General features: G+C 41.7%; 1 protein-coding gene across 12 annotated transcripts in view; it reads left to right on the top strand.

Moving 5' to 3' along the window:
• The window catches only part of LOC144606440 (septin-4-like), a 74,379-nt gene that overhangs the window by 52,830 nt on the left and 3,063 nt on the right, over positions 1-18,486 (top strand). For 11 of the 12 annotated variants that reach the window (XM_078422519.1, XM_078422520.1, XM_078422525.1 and 8 more), the window contains 5 exons: positions 2,007-2,124; positions 3,957-4,058; positions 5,412-5,508; positions 8,180-8,342; positions 18,118-18,217. In XM_078422519.1, coding sequence (XP_078278645.1) covers positions 2,007-2,124; positions 3,957-4,058; positions 5,412-5,508; positions 8,180-8,342; positions 18,118-18,217 — 580 coding nt within the window. Of the gene's footprint in view, positions 1-2,006; positions 2,125-3,956; positions 4,059-5,411; positions 5,509-8,179; positions 8,343-12,223; positions 12,567-18,117; positions 18,218-18,486 lie in introns of those variants that run through there. The other variant, XM_078422522.1, reaches the window with a different exon arrangement.

The following is an 18,486-nucleotide window of genomic DNA, read 5'->3' on the forward strand; positions in this document are numbered from 1 at the left end:
GATCACAGCTGGTGAAACATTTTTCCATTTGAAAGCTTCCTTTGGGATAGCTGCAACCAAGGGCCCAAGATACTCATCGATCCACATCACATGTCTTCTCCTTACACTTACAAAGGCAGCAAATAAAACTGCTGCATTAGATAAACGGCACTGCATTGGATAAAACGAGCCACCTGCATTGGACATCAAGCATCATTCTCATCCTATTTTTTGTAATTAAAGGAATAAGGGAAACTTGGACCATGCAGTAAAGGGTAGAGGATCAGCCATGGTCTTACTGTATGATGGAACAGGTGTGATGGGCCAAATGGCTGAACCCTCCAATTCCTTATGTTTTTATTAAATATTTACTTCAACGAAACATGCACTCCAGGTGGACTACTAACCTCTACACTAATGGTTGACCCAGTCAAACACCATTACTTGGAGAACGGTATTTTGAGTGGTTTGTTTTCTGTAGTTGTGTACGCGAAAGCTGCTTTAATATCAGAACGTTGCCTTGATGTCTGAATTATTGCAGCATACTACTGGAGTCTGGACACCTCAGCTGTTCTTTTGCCCTGGGCTTCAGTTGTTTCAACCTCCTTGAGAAGGGGCTGCACTACACCAGCCAAGCTTTGGGCATGACATGAGTCCCTTGCGTCTGCTGTGGCAGACCCTGATATGGGCTGCCTTTGCCTGAAGCACCAATGGAGCGTTTGACATTACAATCCTAACAGTGGAGTTGTTTCCTTCATTGAATGGTTGATTTGTGCAACCAGTTGCTTGTAAGTATGGTGGTAGAATGTCTGTGGGAGTGAGGGATTTGTCTGCAGATGGGCTGTATATAAATGCAGGGATGTGCGGGTATATGCACATTTATGGGGAGCCATCTCTGAGGTGAAGTGGGGGGATGGGTGAAGCAGGGAGAGATCTGGCGATGAATGTGGTGTATGTGCATTGTGGGGGAAATGGTTGAGGTTTGATGAGGGTGGGGATTATTGGTTGCCGTGTCTGGGATCTCCATATTATTGAAAGAGCACAAAAGCATTGGAGAGCCAACATAATATGTTACTGGCCTAGGACTCTGGACAATCTGTGTGGAATGAGACTTTTTTTTTTAAATGGGAAAAGAGGTGACCAGTTTTTTTTTCAACTAAAAGTGGCTTAAATGGAAGGAGAGGAGAATTGAAAACCAGGTGTCATCATTAAATGAAGACACAAGATGCTGAAATCAAAAGAAAATAAATAAACTACAGGAAGAACTCAGCAGGTTGGGCAGCATTCATTGAGGGAACTAGCAGAAGAAATCCTGTTACAAATTTAAAAAATGGTCCCATATTCAGCTGATGAAAAAGACGGGGAAAAATGGCGAAAGATATCTGGGAAACGAGCAAATTCTTTCCAGCATTAGAAGTCACACTCACACAAAGACACCTTGCCTCAGGATCTTGCTGTAATCGGCCATATGCAGCATGCTTGCTGCCAATTGCTCCATTATCAAAGTTGAGACAAGTTCTTCATGCAAAGTGCCGCAGCTTCCATTTTTGATAATTCTGACTTTTGCATTCGCATCTGGAAGGGTCATTGGACTCTGATGCCAGACTCTCATACCTGCAGGCGTTAACAAGGCCATTTGTGCCCTGACGAATAACTCCCTGGTTACTTCCTGCCACGTGCCCTCTGAGCAAGGAGCTTGGACACGTTCCTCCATCCCCCTCCCCAACAATTGGGTGGGTTCTCTTTGCGCTCGTGTCTTTCCGCTAGTTCCCTTTAACTGAAGAGCAGGTTGTGATGTGGCCCCTTGCAGAGCTACTTTCCGAGGTCAGAACCTTGAAGAGAAATGGATTGAGATTTCATCCCTATCACCAGTGTTAATGCCAGAAAAGGGTGCAGACAACCTCTATGTTATGAAGAGGTTTGGACACTCTAATCCATATTGTGGTAGATTTTCATTCTACTTCTTACCAAGCACTCACAGTCTACTCTGAGTTTTTCTTTTGATTGAGCTGTGTTTGGTTTTGAAGGTTACGTCCATTGGATGTGGAATTTATGAAAGCTGTGCACAACAAGGTGAACATTGTTCCAATCCTTGCCAAAGCTGACACACTGACTCCCGCAGAGGTTACCAAAATGAAGTCAAAGGTAATTTGATGGTTCACATTAGTCGCCACATTTGTTTACACCTACAGGTCGTTTATCTGCGATAATTTCATCCATCGTTGGAAAAGACTCAGTTTTAGATTTCTCCATAGTCAACTACTTGAGAGAAGGTCCCCCTGGTTACAAATGTGTTTCAGGAATCGGCCTGCTTTAGGCAGTAGCTGCCTTGCTTCTGAGCAGATGATCGTAGGTTTACGATGGTGTTGCCAACCCTTGATGCATATATTCCTCGAGGCCGCAATATTTGATTATTGATCGCGATTGCATAGCAGTCGCTCAGCATTTGCTCAGACCTTTCTTTGGGTATGATGCCACAAACCTCCACCTGTCCTTTCACCTTCAGAGAATGATCTACTTGATCATTTCAGTAATTTTCTATTTTAGGTCACAAACTCCAACTTGGTGGCCACTTTGCAGTAACACTCACTGTGTGTGTTTCTGGAGCAGGCTTTAGGATAGATTTAGAGGGATATATAGGCCAAACGCAGGCGGGTAGGACTAGCAGTGATGGGGTATGCTATTCGGCATGGGAAGGTTGGGCTGAAGAGCCCAATTCCATACTGTAAGACTCTATGGTTCCATCTGCTAGGGCCTGGAGTTCAGTCCAAAGTGTTTGTAGTCCTTATAATTGTCCTTGATTACCCGAGACTCTGGGTCAAGTCCTGAGGGCTGTCGGGTGTGATTGTGTTTGCTGAAGTGCAATCTGTGTTTAGGAAGGGCATTTTTCTCCATAGGTTGGTTACTATTAATTGCCAATTCTGTGAAATCCCTAGACGGTTTGGATTGGCAATTTTTAAATGGTGGAACGTGAAATGTTAAAACAACAGGTTGCTCGCTCCGCATCTTTGAAGAAACACTAGTCTGCAGATTGGAGAACTTATTATTCTTGCATCATATTGGGTTAAAGTGGGTTATAAGAACAATGTTCTATGTTATATCTTGCAGTGAATGTTGTGCCCTTTACCCTTTATCTGTGCGCTGTGGATGGTTTGATTGTATTCATGTACAGCTTTCTCTGACTGGATAGCACACAAACAAAAGCTTTTCACTATACCTCAGTACACGTAACAATAATAAACGAAACTAAACTAAACTGCCCAGGACTAAAACTGCACTCCTGAACTTGAAAGTGTAATTGATGGTTCTGCTCCAACGTATTGAAAAGGGAGTGTTGTTTAGTGTTGTTGATCATTTGGATCGGACTTTAAAACCAATAGCTGATGTAATGATAAACTCCTTTCCTTTCTTGCCACGATCAAAATCGTTAATACAATGTCGTTGTACTGAATTTAGTAGCTGCACTCCCCAGTATTAGCTAATGCAATGTGCTTCATAATAATTTGTTGTGACTAAAAAGTGTTCCTGAAGTGGTACTGTGTAAATATAAGTGTTCCTTCTTCCACATTTTGCATAAACAATGTCGCTACACATCAGAGTAAAGATTTTCACCAGTATTGTTAAAAAATCGTTAAAGCTGCCATTACGATTATGGTTATGGAGCTTAGAGTGCTGTTGCCTTTCCCTCGATGCAGTGAGCTATTGGTAATCACTACTGATAATGCATCATAGTTATAGGAAATGTCAACGATGCTTTCAGGCTACTTAAAACCCACAGTGGTAATTCTATTTAGCTTCCGATAATAAAGACAGAAACTGGGCACATTTTGCGTGAACATTGTGAGCCCCTAGATCTGTTATTATTGTGGTTTGGTCGAGAGAACAAAAATCGTCTTTACTTCATTTGCCAACTGCCATTTGACACCATTTTGGCCATTTGACACCAACGTAATGTCATTCTAACATCTTATCTACAGATCCGTGAAGAAATCAAATCCTATGGGATCAAAATCTATCAATTCCCAGACTGTGACTCTGATGAAGATGAGGAATTTAAACAGCAGGATCAGGAATTGAAGGTGAGAAAGAGTTATGGGTGCAATATGACAGTCATGTAGTTGAATACTGCGTAATGGGTCATAAACCTGGCACATCAGGCATGAAAAGAGCTACCAATCTCTTCTGTACAGTTAACAACTACAATGCATCCAATGCATTCATAAAACTTATGGTATCTGTTTTAAAAAAAAAAAAAATTTACTTGTAGAATGCACTGCCAATTCTCTTCCAGAATCCTAACCCGACAAAGCTCTACTCTGTTCCCTGATTTTCCAAAGTAAAAACTGAAAACGCTAGAAATATTCAGCAGGTCAGGTCGCACCTGTGGCAAGAGAACAGAGTTAATGTTTCAGATTCCTCAGACCTGGGAAGGAGAGAAAGCAAAAACTGCAAGGAGAGTGGGGGCCAGGGTGACTCTGATAGAGCAAAAAATGGCGTGACATGGGGAGAAGCTGTAAACAAGGTTATCTGGTCAGTGGCAGTTTGAGAGTGAGAACACAGACTAAAGAACGTGGGAGCGGCGTAATGTTGAGCAGGAAGTAACGCCTGGCAGGTCAGGCTGGGGTGGCCTCCACTCCCAGAGGGAACAGGAAAATAAAGAAGGGCAAAAAACACCAAACAAGGTGAGCCATTGTCACAGATGGGTGACTGATACAGATAGAAATCAAGTTACCTGCAAATGGAGAATTCATTATTAAGTCCAGGAGGTGCCACGTGCCCATATGGGAAATGAGGTACTGTTCCTCGAATGTGTGATGGGTGACCCTGATCTTCCTGTTGCCTGTCACTTTAATTCTTCATCCCACTCTGACCTCCTGCACTGTTGCAATGAAGCCCAACCATTGTCACTCTCGCCCTTTCGGTTTGGAGATTTTAGCAGTAGTCATTGGAGTGTCTTTGGAATGAGTCTCTTAGCATATCACACCTTTCTCAGGGCAGTGATGTCCAGACTTGCATTGGCCAGATTAGTAAAGGTTCCCAAAATTTCCTCGAACTCTTCTACCAATGTAATTGTATGCTTGTATGCTCCCTGGTTTATTAACCTCTCTGAGAAAAGCCAGTCCTTTATGATCTTTTACAACATTATGTTCCCATCCCTATCAAGATTGACACCACTCTTTGATGACAAAGAATTGTCCAAAATGTATCCACTTGATGCTGAAATTACAGTTTCTACCTGTGGGGACCTGTTCCACAGAGTTGCTGAGCCCAGTTTCCACCTGATGGATTCTAAATGTTCAGTGGACAGTTTACATTAAACTCAAACACTGACTCAATTTTAGGTGCTGGCCAGTGTTGAAGGTCCCGTCTTCAGTGAAATCTATCACCTTTAACCAGTTTGTTTTCTTATGGCCTCTAATTATCTGCTCCAGGACAGCATCCCATTCACTGTGATTGGTAGCAACACTGTGGTTGAAGCCAAAGGAAGGAGAGTTCGAGGACGACTTTATCCCTGGGGAATTGTGGAAGGTAATGCACAACAATAGTGCTTTGTGTTATTTGTAAAAACTGGGAAAATGGGAGATTTTCTCTAATTAATCTCTGAAATGTCAGTGTGTGTGTGTGTACCATTTCAAAATTTACCTTTTCAAATCCAAAGAGGTATGAGCTGTTTCTGAACACTATTATTTATCACTTCCTCTACAAAACAAAACATTTTATGAGGAAAAGTAAACTGAATGTTAGGTTGTAGGTTGTTCCCCTTCTCCTGTTTCGTGTTTCAGATTTATGTGGCAATAGGGATTTTACTCTGGTCAGCGTAGTTTCTGGCATAAACATAGCGAAGTGAATCTAAGCCAGAGAATTGTTGAATTTATACATAGTTTGACTGGTTCTTTCAATAATGAAGGCTAATTTTATTGCTGGGCACATTACCAGAGGAATTTATTTCTTTGTTTTCTGCACCAGTACCATAAAAAAAATCTTTCTTCAGGATATGAGTTTAATTTCCTCATTAATAAAAGCTACAATTAGTTAGCAGACTGCATCATTTGACTCCTGGAATTTCAGGCTAGATTTCATTCCTGTTGCAAATGCATAACAATTTTAATACAAAGTGTTGGAGGAAATTGTGTGTTTAACCTGTACCCTGAATCTGGTTTTCGCGTGGGGTCCAGTCACCCTCTTAATTACAGCTCAGATTGGGCAGGCTCAAAGAACATCTCATAGAGCAGTGGTTTCCCAAACAAGTCTTAATTGTAACTGTATGTTTGTGTTGTCATTTGTGAGCGGAGCACCAAGGCACATTCCTTGTATATGCATACTTGGCCAATAAACTTCATTCATTCATTCAATCAAGTCAGTTTATTCAAGGCCTTGACAGCAGGCATTGGGATTCATTCTGAGAGAACCCAAAGTGTTTGAAAGATTTGCAACACCCACAACCTCTTATATTCTGTATTTCAATGGTTACGTTATGGATTTTACATTTTTTTAATAATTCAGCAGTTATCAAAAATTTTTGTAATCATTCATCCTTTGTCTCTCCGTCTTAGAGTAACCTATTTTTGTTTCTTTGCAATAAATTTTTTTAAAACCATCCTATTTGTCGGACAAATGGGTGTAATATAGTACCCTTCGTAACTCATGATTAGGTCTTGTTTACAACATTCTATGTTTATCTTTACTCCAACTAGCTACGCCTTGTAGTCTAAACACCTCCTAAATCTGTCTACTGCCCCTCCCAACATGACCTCAATGTTACCTTCATGAAGTTGGCCTCTTTTCCCTTCATGCTTCCACAGTGTGTGTGTGCGCTCTCGGCTCATACCTACTACAGCCCTACACTTTTTTCCTTGTAATCTCCAGCATTTCCTGAATCAAGTGAGTTGTCTCCTGCTTTTATCACACTGACAATCTGATGACTGACCACAGCATGATGCTTTCCAGCAGAAGGCGGTCTGCTGATATTTCTGCACCGTTTCTCTGTAATTGGCATGGGATGTGTTTGTTTGGGCCATTTCTTCACTGGCAATAACCCAAGCAGTGACCTTAACAAAAAAAGAATGAATCCATCTTCCCCCATCTTATCAGCTAAACACGATATCCGAGAAGTCACACCACTCAAAGGAAAAGGCACAGGGAAAAGGCTTGTGACTAGAGAAATGTGCCTCGGATCGGTGGGTGCTGGGTCCATTATTGTTTGTCATCTACATCTGAACTTTTCTGAGAATATATAAGGCATGATTCGTGAGTTTGCAGATGACATTACAATAGGTATTTGTGTGTTTGTCTGAGTCTATGTGTTTGTGATGCTGCTGCGAGCAAGATTTTGATTGCCCCTCTGCCTCACCCTACTTGTGCATATGACAATAAACTTGACCTTTCTTGATTGACTGGGTGATATCATGAAGGTTGTCAAGAATTACCGTGGTGCCTTTATCTTTTGGGAAGTTAAACCAGCGTAAGACTTCTACAGTGAAGGATTGGAGTCTGGTGTGTGCCGTAGAACAGAGGGGCCGAGCAGTACAAGTACATAGTTCCCTGGAGATGATATCACGGGTGGACAGTGGTGATAAAGGTTTTTTTCATGCTGGTCTTCATCAGAAAGGGCATTGAGTGTAGAAGTTAGGGCTTTATGTTGCAGTTGCACAAGACATTGGTGAGACCACACTTTGTGTTCAGTTTTGGTCACCTTGTTATAGGGAAAATCCCAACATAAGAAACTGCAGATGCTGGAAAGTTGAGCAAAACAAAAAGTGCTGGAGGAATTCTGTGGATCAGGCAGCATCGCTGGAGAAAAGGAATAGGTGACGTCTTCAGGTTGAGACCCTTCTTCAGCTCTATGTCTCTTTGTCTCGTTGTTATCCCTGCATGCAATCTTTCATTTGATTGCATGACAAATAAAAAATGACTGCATATCAGAATAGATACAGAACAGAACAGAGCTAGATAGACCTCTTAAGGACAGCGGAGTCAGGGGGTATTGGGAGAAGGCAGGAACGGTGTACTGATTGAGAATGATCAGCCATGATCACATTGAATGGTGGTGCTGGCTCGAAGGGCCGAATGGCCTCCTCCTGCACCTATTGTCTATTGTCTAATTCAATGTTCATAAAGTACTTTGGAACACCTTGTGTTCTGAAACAAAACTAGGATTTTAACCACAACCTTTGTTCTGTCCGGTTGTGTCTCTTCACAGTGGAGAATCCAACTCACTGTGACTTTGTGAAGTTACGAAACATGTTGATCCGAACGCACATGCAGGACCTGAAAGATGTGACCCGTGATGTGCACTATGAAAACTACCGAGCACAATGCATCCAGAGCATGACCAGGATGGTAGTGAAGGAGAGAAACAGGAAGTAAGTGCATGCAATATTACGACAAGGTGTGAAAATAAATGGAATAAATCTGATTACAGTAAAGTTCCAATAATCCCCTCCCAGAGGTTGTGTTGAACGCGCTGATTTTCCAGACAAGTGGATGTTACTCCCGTTCATAGAAGTAACGTCAGGCACGGCCATTGTGGTTGGAGACTTGTTAATTATGGAAGCAGATAGGAGATTCTGTGGCAGCAATCGAGACACCAAGTCCTGTGTTGCCTTCCTGGTTCCAGGATCCAGGATCTCTTTGAGTAGCTCCCTGACATTCTCAAGGAGGAGGGTGAGCAGCCAGAAGTTGTGTGTGTTGGTGCAAATAGCATGGGTAAGAAAAGGGAAGAGACCCAGCAAAATGAAGTTTGGCAAAAAGATTAAAAAGGACCTTCAGGGTAGTCATCTCCAGAATATTCCCAGTGCCACATGCGAGTGAGGGGAGGAACAGGAAGATAAGATAGATGAGTGCATGACTGAGGAATTGGTGCAAGGGGCAGGGATTCACATGCTTGGACCACTGGGGCAGAGGTGACCTGTACAAGAGGGACGGGCACATGCTTGGACCACTGGGTCAGAGGTGACCTGTACAAGAGAGACGGGCACATGCTTGGACCACTGGGACAGAGGTGACCTGTACAAGAGGGACGGGCACATGCTTGGACCACTGGGGCAGAGGTGACCTGTACAAGAGGGACGGGCACATGCTTGGACCACTGGGACAGAGGTGACCTGTACAAGAGGGACGGGCACATGCTTGGACCACTGGGGCAGAGGTGACCTGTACAAGAGGGACGGGCACATGCTTGGACCACTGGGGCAGAGGTGACCTGTACAAGAGGGACGGGTTAAACCTGAATTGGAGGGGAACCAATATCCTGGCAGCAGGTTTGCTAGTGCTACTCGGGTGGGTTCAAACTAGATTGGCAGGGGGACACGATTCAGTGCAGGAATGAGGCAGGTGAGAGGCTGTATGTAAGTCAGTATGGAAGGTGATGAAGGAAAATTCAATGGACATAATAGACAGGAGCATGGTAAGAATCGAGGAAGGACTGTTGTACTAAGTTGCATTTATTTTAATGCGGGAGGCTTGACTAAGGCGGATGAACTCAAGGTGTGAACATATACATGTGACGGGGATGTTGTAGCCATTATGGAGACTCAAGAGAGGGACAGGGACTGGCAGCTTAATGTTCATGGTACAAGCAAGATGGAGGAGGGACTGAAAGAAAAGGTGGGAGTTGTTTTATTGATTCAGTCTGAAGGAGGATCCCACCCAAAATCTCATCCATTCGTATTTTCCAGAGATGCTGCCTGATCTTTTGATGTCACTCCAGCACTTTGTTTCTTTTTTTTCCAAGTGTTTAGTTATCACTTCCTGAAGAATAGATGTCAGCATTTTATATTGATGTCACGTTTCCTTGTTTTCGCTCTCCATTCATACTTAAATAGTGGGGATTATATTTGCAGTCAAGGCTTTTAATGTAGACTCTTAATCAAGTTTGCACCACAACCTATTCTGTTCATATTTAAGACTTTTTGGCTTGGTGCCTTCTTTAAACATAAATGCAGAAAGAAAATGGTCGGATTTGGAAAAGAAATAGTAGACAAATGGCCTAAGGAATTCTGCGATTCTGACCCATCAAATTCTCCACCAACAACCCATTTTTCTAGGTGGTAGGAACACTTAAGCAATTGGCACAATAGATTAAGTAATATGACATGTCAGGAGGCAGATGAAAGTGGAATATCTTTCAATGTACATCAATAGAAAGGAATTATACCACAATGTAGTATCAGAGAACAAGATACATTTAGACAACATCGATATGAATGTGATGAAAAATCCTTTTTCCATGCCCTCAGGCTGTTGGCTTTGCAGAAACTCTATAGCCAAGTTCCTAAACTCTTACCTCACAGATATTCAAGCTTTAGAAACACACAGTTTAGAGCAAGAGAAAATACTGTCTAAGACAAGTGAAAAAGACGGCCTGGCCCAGAACAGATGGTTGCAGAAGAAGAATACAGCAAGATCCACTTGCCCACAGGTGACATTATTTAAGAAAAGTTAATAACTTGTCAACCTTGATCTGAAGTCTGATGTTCCCAGATGAGCTGATTTGGGACTAAAATTGGTACCAGGCCTGTGATTGTATATTTGATTGCTACCTTAAAGAAAATCTCAAGTACATTTATTTACAGTCTTTAGATCATTTTCATTTTCCCCTTCCCCCACCAAATCCCCAAAACAGTGTGGAATTCTCTTTGCAATCTGTGTGGCCTATCCATATGGCCTACTCTTTACTTGGGCTTCTGTCCTCCTTATCATTTATTTGCTTAGAAATGTCATAATGAGGAAAGATGATCAATTGCTACTCCCACTTCCCTCTCACTGACTTAACCTGAATCGTTGTGTTGATAAACACCATGTTTTATTACACTTCTCATCAGGAGGACCATTTTCTCAATTTTCATGACATTCCTTGCCGCTGCATCTCCCTCCTGCACCTGACTTGTCCCATAGAGAGACACCAAGTTCTAGAGTAACTCAGCGATTCATGCAGCATCTCTGGAGAAAAAGGATTGGTGACGTTTCGGGTCGGAACCCTTCCTCAGACTGAAAGTAGAGGGTTTGGGGGGGGGAATGCCAGAACAGATCAGGGTCAGCAACAGATGACCATGGAAGAGTGGAGCCCATAATGGCCCACTGTACGCTGGGGACGAGGTGATAACGAAGGGATACAGGGATGCGAACAGTGGAACTCGTAGGACGACAAGGATGGGGGAGGAGGGAATGCAGGGGTTACTTATAATTAGAGAAATCAACGTTCAGACCACTGGGTTGTAAGCTGCCCAAGCGAAACATGCCATGCTGTTCCTCCATTGTGCATGTGGCCCATCACCACTTTAGTTGCTGATTTTGTTGGGTCTAAACTCTCCATTGAAATTTCCTATCCTGTTTAAGTTTCTGCCTGGCTACAACCTGTACCATTTCTCTCACTTGATCTTTTGCCTGCAACCTTTCATACATCTTCCCCTTTGCTGATCCAAAATTGATAGCTGCACTTTCAGCTGCTTAATCCTCATTCTGCCTCATTCTACCTGAACCTCTCTCCTCTCCAAATGCTCCCTTTATCTAAAATTAATATATTCTGTTGGTCATACATTTTACCCAGTGTTAATGTTAATGTGCATACACCACTGTCTTCCAAGTAGTTAAAGGCAGTACAGGTGGCACAGCTGGTAGAGCTGCTACCTCACAGCGCCAGAGACCTGGGTTCGTTCCTGACCTCAGACGCTGTCTGTGTGGAGCTTGCACGTTCTCCCTGTGACCACTTAGGTTTCCTCCTGCATCTCAAAGATATGTGGGTTTGTATATTAATTGGCTTCTGTAAGTTGCCCCTGGTGTGTAAGGAGTGGATGAGAAAGTGGGATAACATAGAACTAGTGTGAATGGGTGGTCGATAGTTGGAATCAACTCGGTGGGCTGAAGGGCTTGTTTCTACGCTGTATCTCAAAAACTAAAAACTAAATGCAGGGATTTATTGCTCTCAGCAGTCTTCCGTACCCACCCTGGTCAATACTAGTCTAACGGTTATGTTCATTGCTAGACCAGTCCTTGGTCTTGTTGAAGATTTACATTGCAGACTAATTATGGAGCAAAATTTTGAGATCCCAAGCTCCAGTCAGATGAGGTCCAAAGCTTGGAATTGACCCTAACATTTATTGTCCAGTTTACAAAATCAGAAACATCTCCTGCTCCTAATAACTCTCTAAGGTCGTTCTCAGTTTGATATTTTCAGTAATTGAAAGGCTATCTTAGTCTTATGTAGTCATCTGCAATAAGGTAACTACTGTAATTCCTCTACTAGGAATGGCATGACTGAACCAAGGCTGCTTTCCAGGGCCTCAACCCTAAAATCAAGTCAAGTTCTGGCAGATACGGCAGCAACTGTAATATTGCCCAAGAAAAGAACCTACATGCCTTCAGCCGAGGCAAGTCGTTACTTTCCAGAAGGGCGAAGCAATTTTTAATTTTTATGAAGATAGAAAAGAGAAGCAGTCCTCTACCAAGCATGGTTATCCTTTCAATCCCACTGGCAGGAATCCTGCTGGCCCAAGTAGCCTTTACAACTAAAGTTTCTGCTCTGTAAAATCAACATGTTTGCAAACCATTTTTGGGATTTCCTCAGAACATGAAGGAGAATTCAATGTTGAAGACTCCTCTTTCCACCACTGCTATAGTTTGCCTCTCTTTTGGGGTCTAGGCACAGACTTAACTGCTTCATTGGTCCAAAGGTCTTCTATCCTGGATGTTGAATATTAGGTTGTGAATGTTAACGGTCGCCTTGCACTATTTAAGGAGGACTGGGGCCTTTCCCAAGATGGACTGGGCACCCTCCCCTCAGTTACTGATATGCAGCTAAACTGAACACTTGTTCAGCTTGTGTTTTTTTGCTGTACATGTTTGTTGCCACACGAGTCTTAATAAAGACACTGTAAAATTTCAAGCTGCCAGAACGGGTGCAGAGGTGGCAGATGGAATTTAGCACGGAGAACTGCGAGGTGATGCATTTGGCAGAAAGGATGGGAGGCAGAAATACAAACAAGGTGAATTTTCTAAAGATAGTGCAGGAACATTGGTATCTGGGATATACGTGCATAGATCTTTGTGGCAGAACAAACTGAGACAGTTGTTACCAACACAAATGAGATCTTTGACCACCAGGTAGAATAGACCATAGAACAGGTGCTTTGGCCCACTTTTGACTGCTGAACACGATACCGAGACTAATTCAGGTCTGCCTGCATATGATCCACATCCCTCCTTTCCCTGTACAGCCCATATGCCTATCCCAGTCTTTTAAATACCACTACGTATCTGCCTCAACCGTGATCACCCCTGGCAGTGCGTTCCATTCACTCGCCACCCTCTGAATAAATAAAAAAACTTGCCCTGCACATCCCCTTTAAACTTTACCCCTGTCACCTTAAAGCCATTAAACAATTTTCTCCAGTTTTCATTTTGTTTGGCACAGTCGATTAGTAGGTAAATCAATACTCAGTCAGAAATATAATCAGAAATGTGTAATGCTGTGGTCAAGGTGGATACCAGTGTTGCATCATGTGGACATATCCACCAGGCACTCCTTGTGTTTCTGGAATAACAAACCGCACAGATGAGAGCATTTTCCTATAAAATGAGACCGTTTAACAATTGCGACTGAGATGAATTGCACAGGCTGACTTTTGAGCATAATGTAAATAATTGCTGGTTCCATTATTGCCTCAGCTGGCATATTGGATATGTTCAAAGCCATGCACGTCTTTGACCATTGTTGTTCTTGGAAAGGAGACGTACAAACATTGCACACCACAGTTTTCTTCTGGAAAGCTATAAACCATTGGAACTACACAAGGTATACGTCAATGAGAAATAGCACCTCACCGGAGAAATAAGTACATTTAACCAGGTTAAAAAGATGCTAGGTGAGTAGCCAAAATGAATAAATAAATAAATAAATATAATATAGCTGAAAAATAAAAATGATTGCAACTTCTCAGTCTGCCATAAGTGATTTTGTTTGGAAATCATCTGCACATCATGAAACCAGGCAATGTAATTAAATATGCTGATAAAAAATGTCTGGAACAGGGTGCTTTGGTTCATTCCAGTATTTAAATTAGTTGTTTCATTAGAAAGAAAAGCTTGTCCTGAGGGAACTTGACCAGCTCACAGCTGCTGTCTATATGCAGGTTAATCTCTTGCTTTGAACACTTCCTGAACACAAAAGGGGTCAATATTTAATTACTTTGCAATACTGAAATAACGTAGTCAACTCGGTATCTGAAACACATTATTATTCATGCTGTCAACCAATTCAAAAGGTGAACAGGGTGATGTAGGTGGCGACATTTATTCAACTCAACAGTGATCCGAGAGATTGCAATGTATAATTAATTAACCTCATGCAGTGATTGTCATGCACAACTGCCTGCTCAGTTCAAAGATTTGGAAGCAAAATAGCCACGTTAGTAAAGAGTCATTCTTATCAATAGCTGGTTCCATTGAAGCCAGCCTACACTCTAAAAGGGGAGGCTTGGATAGTCTGGTGCAAGTAATTGCAGTTGTGTAGTAATTAATCTTTCTGGGACGCGAGGGAGAATCGGCACTACAAAGGAACAAGGCTGCACAGTTCTTGCTAATAGACCTTGCTGGAAATGTGTTTTTAAATCATGGAGTTCTTTTCTTTCCAAAAGGTACAAGGGATGTGGAGTAAAAGGTGAGATACAAACCAGAGATGATGCCATTGATTAGCAGTGAGGCTGGATGAATGAGCAAATCCCTTTGTGACACGATGGTGTGAATTCTCCACAGTCAGTCCTGAGGAAAGTTGAAGCCAGCATTCTCAGTTGTACTGCCTCTCTCCAGGTTTTCCTCTTTGGACTAAAAAAAATTCCCTGGAATCTAGAAATGATTCGTTTTGAAATTGGTATTAAGAATTTTTAAATGTTTCTGGTTCTGTTGCAGGTTGAGATAGTTTGAGTTTCCTACAAATCGTCATTTTCAGACCTGTTTTACTCAAGAACTTAGAGTCACCGCAGGTTGACTAACTTAAAACCACAAATAAACAAAACAAGCTAAGTCTATAAGAGAGTTCTGTTGTCCCTTGGTTATTTACAAAAGCACCATCATTGAGTGGAGTTCATCAAATGTTTACAAGCATTTTATCACAAGCAAAAGCAGGATTTGCATGCATCAAATAATGGGACTCCCACCTCGGATTAGATCCACTTTATTTTCAGCAGCAAACTAGAAAAGGAATTTTAAATGTGACCAAAACCAATGCCTTTGCATTGGACAGAAAAAGTATCACTTCCAAAATATTTTGCAGGGTTGGATGTGAAAGTACCATTTTGATCCTGTTACATAGCCTGTGAATGACATGAAATACAGAAAGCACAAGGCTACAGACAATCTTTATTGATTAACCCATTTATGTTTAACCGAGATGACCCAAGGGAACAGGAATGCAGCATTTAATTCTTAAGGCTTGTTCTGCCTTTTCGAAGCATAGATGATCAGTGTGTCAATTCCATTTACCTCCGAACAACACAAATGTCTTGATATAATGACCTGTCGATTTGAGCATGGCCCAGCATGCATAGCTTTCGTGGAATAACGCTGAATAAGGGGGAATAACCATTCCCCTTGGTTGTAACAGTCTTTTATGATTGGAATTGCTATGCTCTGTTTATAATTGTGCTAATCTGTTCTGGATCTGCTTGCCATAGGAGATGGCCTCTCTCCAGCTACTCCATTGATTATGTTTAAAGACCTCAATTCGTTCAGCTCCTGATCATAACATTTTTGCCTGATCTCAATGCTAGCACTACTGCATTGAAATTAGACGGTCTGGGATCAAGTTCATTGCATAAACCTGAATATATAACTAATTTGATGTTCTGATGCAGGTCCGTTGGAATTTACCACTAGGTGGTGCATTTTCAGATGAAACATTAAAGCAAGCCGACATCCTCCCTCTGTGAATATAAAATATCCCACTTAATTTTAAAGAATAGAAGAGATTGCCCTACCTGCTGGGCACCCAGATAAACAACATGACTTTCGGATAACAATTAAGGTAGATAACAAACGTTCAGTCACAAATGTAAGGAGCATCTTGAAGGAAGGAAGCGGTGCGTGACAGCAGAAAACTCCAGAGTTAAAATTTGGTACCTAAAGGCGTAGCCAATAGTGGGACTGTCAACTTCAGGGATGATCCAGAGGATGGAACTGATCGAGATATCCCAAGAGGTATCCTGAAGAATGAAATTCACTGAAATAGATTGCCTCATAATGTTTATGTTCTGAAGAAACTTCCTGTGTGTGATTAGACCATAAAAAGTCTTCTGAGACATTCTGAAGTTATAAAATGGCAATTTATAAATGCACATCTTTCCTTCATTAAACCCAAGTGAATACAGACCAGTTTATTGTTAAATACACCAGGTGCAAACAGCAGAATGCTGTGAAATTCAAAACAACAGGGTGCAATGAAATTCCTTGCTCACATAAAACTTAAAGGTATATACCATAAACAAAGTAGTGATAAAAAACAATAAATACACCAATGGGTGCAAAACAGCAGAATGGTACAAGATTATGGTGCAGTTGATGGGAAAAAAGGGCTGTTCTTGACTTTGGAGGTAATGATTCTCAGACAACTGTATTCACCTTTCCGATAGTAGCGATGAGATGAGAGGATGGTCGTGGGCTTTGAAGCCAATAGCAGTCTCATGTGGCAGCACTTCCTGCATATCCTTTCAATGGTGAGTAGGCTAATACCCATGATAGACCAGGCAATGTTCACCACTTTCTATAGCCTTATTTGCTCTTAGCCATTCGATATAAACACCATTTTTCAACAGCTAATATCATTTCCATAACAACAGTCCAACTGATAACCAGGTGTTGGATTTGGTTCTGGAATAGGACCCAAGTGGAACTTAATTTGTTTGAAGACCATTTTGGAAACTGTGATCACCACATCATTAAGTTTAGAGTAGTAATGGAAAATAATAAGGATTATTCAAACATGAAACAGTCATGAGCACATTGAATGGTGAAACAGGTCCACAGGCCAAATAGCCTGCTTCTGGTCCTATTTACTGTGTCTCTCAATTTGGTTAGTTGTGCAGGATCTGGCCCTTACAAAGGGAAACAAAGTTGCCAGGTTAAATGTGTATCGCCTTCAAATAGAGTTTAAGTACAAACAATACATACCTAATGGAGAAATGAATGGCATTTAAAGCTACAGATCCCAGGATGTCTTTGGAAATAGTCCTTAAAGTGAAACGGGAAATTCAAAAGCAAAACACTGCAGATGCTGGAAAACTGAAATAAATCAGAGATTGCTGGAAATATTAAGCAGGTCAGACACTATCTGGAGAGTGGATACAGTACACATTTCAGATCAATGACCTTTCATCCGAACATAATAAATTCTCAGGTTCTAAATAAACAAGTTCAAGCTTAACAGATTGCAAATAGAAACTAATAGGACGTGGGGGAAGCTCAGTTTAGTTTATTGTCATGTGTACCGAGGTACAGTGAAAAGCTTTTGTTGCGTGCTAACCAGTCAGCAGAAAGACAATACATGACTACAATCAATCCATTTACAGTGTATTGTAAAGTGTACATTGTGAAGCTCAGAAGGTTTCATATTAAAGAATATTAAAATCTGTTCTAAATATATAGAGTAAAAATTTAGTTAAAGGAATGTTGGATCACGGAAATATTGTGGTGGCAGAAGAAGAGGCTGAGAAGTGTGGTTCTCCAAGATGCCTCCAATTATGGTGATGGAGAACAAGGTAGATAAACTAGATGGGGTAAAAAAGAGATTAAATCAAAGCTTACTCAGATTGGAAAAAATCGCCACATCTAGTGAGATGTGTCCTTGGCCACTGAAGGAAGTAAGGATGGAAATAATGAAACCAACTGTCTTATTCATCCTGTCCACCTTGGAAATGGGGGCAGCAGACTGCAAATGTCATGTCCCGGCTCACTGCAAGAGCAATGCAATAAACCAGTTTGGGAATCTTCTAGTGATGATATTCCAAAAGAAAATAATTGTCATGGCTGTTTTGCTGATTCTGTTCTTCATCTAAAAGGTGAAGAGAGCCGTTGAAACGAGCACAGTTCATAAGCTTTGAAATGTTGTACAATAAATATACACTCAAATGTTCCTACAATTTGTTTCAGCAAACTTACAAGGGAAAGTGGCACAGATTTTCCAATTCCCATTGTATCAGGTCTGACGGATAATGAGACGGAGAAAATAATCCGCGAGAAGGACGAGGAGGTAAGAACAAATGTGTCTGTCGTAGTTAGCCCTCTTTCAAGTGACTGACTACATCAAGACTTGCAGGTTCCTCCGGGATTTCTAACCTCACGCCTGGTATATTGAAGAGTTAATTAATCTGCGTTATTGAGAGAAATCTCCAGGCTAACCGTACACTTGGCTCACTCTATTTCTTCATGGAACCCTCGCCAAGATTGCTGAAGCTGCGGGCAGTGAGGAAAGCTGTCAACGTGTACTGCAGGATATACACCAACTACAGACATGGGTGG

Source organism: Rhinoraja longicauda, chromosome 26 (genome assembly GCF_053455715.1).
Source record: "Rhinoraja longicauda isolate Sanriku21f chromosome 26, sRhiLon1.1, whole genome shotgun sequence".
Classification (NCBI taxonomy): Eukaryota; Metazoa; Chordata; class Chondrichthyes; order Rajiformes; family Arhynchobatidae; genus Rhinoraja; species Rhinoraja longicauda.